This window comes from Phragmites australis, chromosome 5 (assembly GCF_958298935.1).
Source record: "Phragmites australis chromosome 5, lpPhrAust1.1, whole genome shotgun sequence".
In the NCBI taxonomy this organism is placed as follows: Eukaryota; Viridiplantae; Streptophyta; class Magnoliopsida; order Poales; family Poaceae; genus Phragmites; species Phragmites australis.
Genome location: NC_084925.1, coordinates 2,361,197 through 2,368,410, shown reverse-complemented (window position 1 = coordinate 2,368,410; position 7,214 = coordinate 2,361,197). Strand labels below are relative to the sequence as shown.

Genomic DNA, 7,214 nt, shown 5'->3' with positions numbered 1-7,214 from the left:
TAGTGTCGAGTGTCCGTGTATCACCTATATGAAAAGGAATCATACACGCCGGCAAAAACCACAAAATAGGCACTCATTTTACTCACCGGGTGGTTCTCCTTAGTTCATGGACACAAGGATTATATACCGAATAGAACTTTTTCTGTTACATAATCTCACTGTGATACTGAATGCTGACCAGTGCCAAATGTAGGTCCTGCGACATTCTGGTATGAGTGGTGTTCATTCTTTTTACTTCGATTTAGTTGCATACCCCGCTCATAGCTAGTGTAGGAACTAGGGAGATTGTTACATACTGCAGTGTACAACTTCTTGAGCAAAGGCAACAAAGCGAGTGTAGGGAGATTGTAAAATACTGCGGTGTACAATTTTGTTCAAATCGTTCAGCAGTTTTACATGCACTTACTGCTAAGAAATCTCTAGCATGATTCATGAATCAACAGCACAGAAGCTACATCACAAAGCTTAAAAAGGAAATGTTCACCTTGGATCATATTGTAACAACATCTGCTCCAATATTTGCCATATGGGTCACCAAGGAGCATGAACGCGATCAGGATGAAAGTTGGAGCAAGTCAGTTTCCGCAGAACAGCAGAGCATCTACTTCAAGCATCAGATACAACAGCCAGAAGAACGTGTGCATGCTTCTACAAGAGCAACTAGGAGTTTTGGTCATTGACAATCTCCTCTTTCTCTTTCTCTTCACTGGGTCCATCTCCAGTCGTTCCGTCCAGGAAGCGGACGATGACAACTGTGATGTTATCAGAACTCCCCCTTTGGTAAGCTTCTTGGAGAAGTTTCTTTGCTGCTTCCTCGGGCTGGTCCTGTATAGGCTTGACCATGGCAACAGCTTCCTGGGAAATACATTAAATACATTTCATGAGATAGATACCCCAGTAGTAGAATATCTGAAGTCTGAACAAACATATTTCAGTAATATTTGTAGGTACCTCATTAGTGACAACATCCCAGAGTCCATCACTAGCAAGGATGAGGAATTCAAGGGAGCTGTCAACCACCTCCTCCTGGTAGTAACAACAAAGATCCATTTAAGAGGGCTTTAGGGGATTTACATGTATGACATTAATGATGATAGAACTCACAATACTTCCTCAAACCTTGATATTTTTTGGAAAAAAACTACCCAGACACCCCATTAGAAAACAAAAGTAAGAAGTCAAACCTTGATATCTGGGTCAGCGACAACATACTGCTTCAAGAGTTTATCACCAAACGCTCGAGAAACAGCAAGAACACCACCAACACGCCATGTCCCTACAAAATTTCAACAGTCAAACCATATAAAAAGCCACAATCAGTGCATATTAAGATAGTTTCAGAGGAATCATGAGCATATTAAGATAGTTTCAGAGGAATCATGATGAGTACCAGCCCACATCACAAAGCCCCCAGCATCCTCGATTCTTTGTCTCTCATCTGACTGATCAGGTTTGTGATCCCTCGAAACCGCAATAGCTGCAGATCAATATGGGGAAACATCATATACCTGTCTAGTATAAGTGGAATGTGACTAACCTGGAATCCTGTTGTGCAGTTTAAACACAACACAGCATATAATAATTTATAAGTTTCTAAGGAAGTGACACTGAAATGCGTTATATGTTACAGGCAATAAACTTACCCTCTCCTCCTTTACAAATAACGGCTCTAGAATCTCCAACATTAGCAACAAGCAAACGATCACCAACAATAATAGCTGTCGAGGCAGTTGAGCCGGCATCCCGAGTTTGACAACTATCAGCTTTCAGAAATTCTGAATCAGTGTGGTTGTATGTTTCAGCTGCAGAAAAAGAATAAAAGGAAATCATGATCACCCCCTCTCTGTGTGTGGAAGTATTTAGTCCACCATAGTTGATGTGTGTATACCAATAGCAGACTTAGTATCACTGATGAACTTTGGATGATTGATTAAATTGCTGAAAAGGTGCTGCTTAACATATTCAGCTGCTCGAACTCCACCATGACCTACAGAAACAGCAAACTATATACAGTCACCTTACGACTAAAGATATCAACATGATCAGGGAGTACTGACATTATGAAAAGGTTAAAGAATTGTTTACTACTCTTAGTGGCTCTAGGCAACTCATACCATCATATACACCGAAGAATCCGACAGTCTCTCCATCAATTTCGTCTATTCTTGCCTCATAAAAGTCCTCCATAGATGCTCTTTTCCCAGGAGAACTCGCATATCCATAACTGAACCGGCCATTTACACTGTCATTGCAAAGGGAAGTGTTCTGTCAACCAACTGAGAATTCAAACTTAGGGAATAGAGCACAAAGCATATCCTGCGAAATTAAATACGTCATCTACAACATTTAGCTACTGCAGTATTGCACAATATTATATATGGATAAAATCCATTACAAAGAAATTCTTATGAAATCAATGAATCTATTTAGTTGCTGGGTAGTTTGTGTACTCTACTATATCGATAAGAGAAGATTGGGGAAATTTTCAACACCTTATTACCATCATATTCATCAAAATAGCAAAACTTCTTCTTTCATTAGTGTAACTCGTTATCTTACAGAGTAAAGTATCTAATTTAAACAAACACAAACGTGTTGATTATTTTCCTCCAAAATGACAAAGTTGTAGGGGTGGCCGATTTTGTTTCCGTGTAGCAAGTTTAATTGAATCCATCTGTTCCATCTCAAAAAAAAAAAAAAGACAAAGCTGTAGATATTCAATGTACCGTGAATTGTTGCTTGCTCATATGATTACTTTATGAATCTGTTAGTACAATTATCAGTTTCACACTTCTATCGTATTCAAAGAGCGTGTATACGAGGAATGTTTTATACATGACCATGTTCAACCCCGACCCTTGAATTGGGTCGACATCCCGGGTCGTGGAGAGCACCTTCGACCCCGATCCCTGTGACTATGTACAAGAAATCCTAAAGGCTCAGCAACCAAGATATCACCGGATCAAATCCCAGAAGATCCGCAATAAACACACATAACTTGTAGTCGTTGGGATTTTGGATCCCAAGGTTTATTGGCTAGCGTAACATGAAAATGCTTATACAAATACTGGATCAGACCAAAATCTTGACAGATCCTGATGCTTTGGTATCAAAACTGCAAGCTTTTCACCTCTCATTCCACATAGTACTAAACACATCCTTCCCCCAAAAAAGGATCAGTTACACACAGTAAGCAAGAAAAAGGAAATCCTTGCAGCCAGAGCCCAGAGGAGAACTCCTGATCCTAAAGCACCAACCCATCAATTTTTCCATCTTCGTCAACATCACTACACCAGGTACCACAAATCACCAATAAAATCGGACAGATCCGATTGAAAAGGCAGCCAGTTCTGCTTAAGTCTGCTCTCTAATCTACCCGGAATTCATAACTAGACCACCCCAAAGGCCCAAACAACCCCAGAGGCCCAGACTACAAGAACTACTCGTCTCTGCCACCATGGATCTTCCCTCCAAGGCACCAGAACCGAATGAAAAGTCAATCTTTTCACACCGAAATAAAAAAAAAATTGCACCGAAGAATCGAATTAACAAGATCAAGGTATAATATAACGCCACCTGAGGCGGCCTCCGGTGTCCGGCGACCCGTCCCCGGCGAGCCCCATGTGTGCCCCCGCCGTGTCCTCCAGACACCAACAGGACGCCCGCCCCGGGAGCAAGAACAGCACCAAGAACAGCAACGAGGACGGGAGGCGCGCAGCAGGTAGAGGCCCCGACGACCTCTCGCGCATGAAAAGAGGATGGAGACAGGCAGGAGGAAGAAGGGGAAGGAATGGATGGACGAGCTGCGATTCCAAGGGGGGGGAGAGAGAGAGGTGGGGGGGCGGAGTGGATGGGAATGATCGGCGGGCGGCTGACGTGGCGTGGCGTGGCGGGTATCGCGATGCGACCCGGTCAACTCCCCGATGCGTTGCGTGTTAGCGTGTGTACCAGAGCAAGCAGGACACCTCACACCCCTTTTATTTATCTGCGCTGCTAGCGACAGGACATCCGATCCGAGTGCTTACCCGACGCTTAATCACTGTTAGATTAACATAGATTGGTCATCTCGTTACCGTATGGTTAACCAAAAATTATCAACATAATATCTAGGTATGATACCTGTAACATCTAGTTACGTTACCCGTAACAACCCGTACAAGTCGCATTCCTTCTTTATTGGCACTCATCCTTGAGTTACGGTGATAAAAATCTTTGAGAGACTTGACTCTTTCCATATAACGGTAAAAATTTTAAGAAATATATGTTACTGCTAGTAAAAAAGATAGACTTCCAACCACTAAATCATCTATCTACTCCTCTACCCTCTAATACCACCAATTATTGCACAAAAATTATCGAGTTTTACTTCTTCCACCATGCCACAACAAAAAATAAGCGAAAAATCAAACTCACCAACACATTCAACGAGCACAACAAGAAAAATTGATCTGCTCATGGAAATCCAACGCTCTCCATCGTAACATTTGATATTAACTTATAAAATAATTTAGCTACATATGTGCAACAGTATGTACAGTTTGCAACATTCAGAATTTACTGAAACAATTATCAATTGGGCAACATCTAAGTACTTGTGTTGCAACTAGAAAATTACTCCTATGTAACAAGCTAAAATTATAGTTGCAACACCGTTAAAATTGCATATCTATGTAGTCTAAAATACGGAATGTTATCTCTATATTTGCAACAAATTTTAACCATAATAGAGATGAATAACCCTGGTAACAAATCGAAAGGCTCAGTGCAACAAGTGCCAGAACTCGAACGGAAATACAATAAATAGAAAGTAGTGTTGCAAACATACTAAAATATCAAAGCAGCATAAAGGTAATATTAGTGCAACATATTAAAATATAGTATTAAAAAATCTCAAGAAACAAAATATAGGATAATGCAACATACAAAAATATATGTGACAATATTGAGAAACTATAATTGCAACATATCAAAAATGAAGGTGAAACATCTGCAGGAGAGTGCTCGAATTGCAACAGAAGAAAAGGAGAGGACAAAAGAAAGAAGAGACCGTTGTTAGCCACATTCTTTGTCATTGCAACAAATCAAAACACCAATTGCAACACGTCAAAAAACTATTTGCAACATGCCTATCCGGGGCGTAGACGTTGTGCATGATAACTATAGCATCGAGCTATTTGGAGGTTGCAATTGAGGATCCCATCAGGGCCAATGGAAACACATCAAAATAAGCATATCAAGAAGCCATCCGATGAGAAATGAGCTAGTCACCATCCAAACCAAAGCTCTGCCACCCACAAAGACATCTTCCTGCCACTACCGGGCTCCTAATAGTACAAATCGAAGCCCTACCCTGGGATTGAACTCCTTGCCACTCGAATCGATGCCCTACCACTAGGATCTAGCTCCTTGCCATCAAAATCGACATCCTACCGCCAGGATTTGAGCTCTTCTGAGCTAGATTGAGCTCTTTGACATACGCCTAAATGGATGCTTCACTAGCGAGATCGAGATCCTTGCAGCCAAAATAGAGGCTCTACTGCTGGGATCCATGCTTATCCTCACAGGATCGAGCTTCTCTCCATGAGATCGAACTCTACGCAGGAGAGGGAGAGAGAGAGAGAGAGGAGATCGAGTGGTGAGTCTGGGTCAGTCGAGGGAGGAGCATTGTTATGTGGATGAGAGTCGTCCACGTAGCGTCTGTTTTTTTTTTCATTGAGTTGAGTTTGGACGTGAGATGTAAATTGATTTTTGCTCAAAGTAAGTTCAGGTCCATCATTTGAATAAAGGATAGCCAGTGTTGTTGGTTCTATGATCAACCATGATGACAACAACCGAATAAATCGTCAACACCCGGACGTAGGAAGGGAAGCATTCTGGTTTATTTATTGGCTCAGTTACTAGCGTTCATGGATTTGGCCAAGGTGCCCAAAACAAGAATGACTGGTTGTTGCGGGCTAATCTTAGAGAGGTTCGGATGAAGATGCCATGCCATATAGACTATTTTATACGATGAATTAATAAAAAAAAATAGTCGTTAGTGGATCTGTGCTTAGATAGATGTCTCAATTTATTAAGCTAGAAGATGTCACATAGACTGTTTTTGCACGCTTATAGTGTCCATCATTTTTCATTTTTAAGGTGCATATGCTGTTGGAAATATACACTTTATTCTAAAATTACCAGATTCTACTCGGAGACATATTTCATAGCTATTTACTGGTGCTAAGTAATCCACTGCTGTCGGAAGATTAACTCCTGTCGCAGGGATCCCGAGAGACCCCTTTTTAGAGATTCGGCCGGGGGATGATCCTGAATAAGTTTGTCGGAGAAATAAATGAGAATGAATGCAACGGCCGGTGGTGGGGGTGACGATCTAGTGCAAGAAGAAGTAAATGCACCGGAATTTAGACAGGTTCGGGCCGCACGGGGGCGTAATACCCTACTCCTGTATGGATGCTATAACTATCCTGAGGAAGTCCCTCAAGAATGTTGCTGGTTACAAGGATGTTAGCCTAACTATGAGCTTGAGGCTCCTTCTTCTTCGGCTAGAACTGTGCTCAACCTTGCTCACAGTGTCTCTCTTGCGCTGTGTTCTTCGCGTCTACTCCCGGACTCTCGTTGTGGGTCTGGTTCGTCTTGGGGTTGGGGTTTTTTCGTCGTTGTTGGTGTTGTCTCTCGTTGTCCTTCTTCCTTCTGTGTTACCGTCTATTTTAAGTACTCGCCGGTCACGACATGTTCCGAACGGAAAGGAGGGGGCTCGAGTTTCGAGACGCTATAAATGGAAAGGGCGTCATCATTTCTTCTGGGTAAAGTGACCAGAGGTGGAAAATACGTCGCACGCCCGGTCGCCCGTCACCATAAATGCCCTGGCAACGGGCGCCGCGGAGAGGGCCCACCGGGCAGCCGCAGAGCAACTCGGTGTGCTCGTCCTGTCTTGTTCCCCTGCCACAGCAGTGCGGCAGACGGAACGTCTTGATCTTCATGACGTTATCCCGAGACAAGTCGGATGGCACGGGACGGGACCTGTGCAATTAATGACCACACGTCTCTCTGCCAAAACGTGGCAGGAACTGACGCTGAGCGCGGCGGGAGCAGTTAGAGGTGTCAGGCCACGCACGCTCATTAAATGCGGCCTCGGATCTCTGGCTGGTTGACACCTCATCGGCAGGTCCCTCGGGGGCCTTTCTGGGTCGTCGGGGTACCGAGGGCTCGGG

The 7,214-nt window shown here is 43.1% G+C and overlaps 1 protein-coding gene across 1 annotated transcript; it reads right to left on the bottom strand.

The window, feature by feature from the left end:
* Positions 1-337: 337 nt before the first annotated feature.
* On the bottom strand, positions 338-3,825 carry LOC133918368 (probable protein phosphatase 2C 10). Its single transcript, XM_062362223.1, has 8 exons — positions 3,577-3,825; positions 2,115-2,242; positions 1,889-1,987; positions 1,644-1,802; positions 1,391-1,477; positions 1,185-1,276; positions 952-1,026; positions 338-855 (listed from the first exon to the last, which is right to left on the bottom strand). The coding sequence occupies exons 1-8, from the start codon at positions 3,747-3,749 to the stop codon at positions 661-663; spliced, it is 1,008 nt and encodes a 335-aa protein (XP_062218207.1). The 5' UTR covers positions 3,750-3,825; the 3' UTR covers positions 338-660.
* Positions 3,826-7,214: the final 3,389 nt, after the last annotated feature.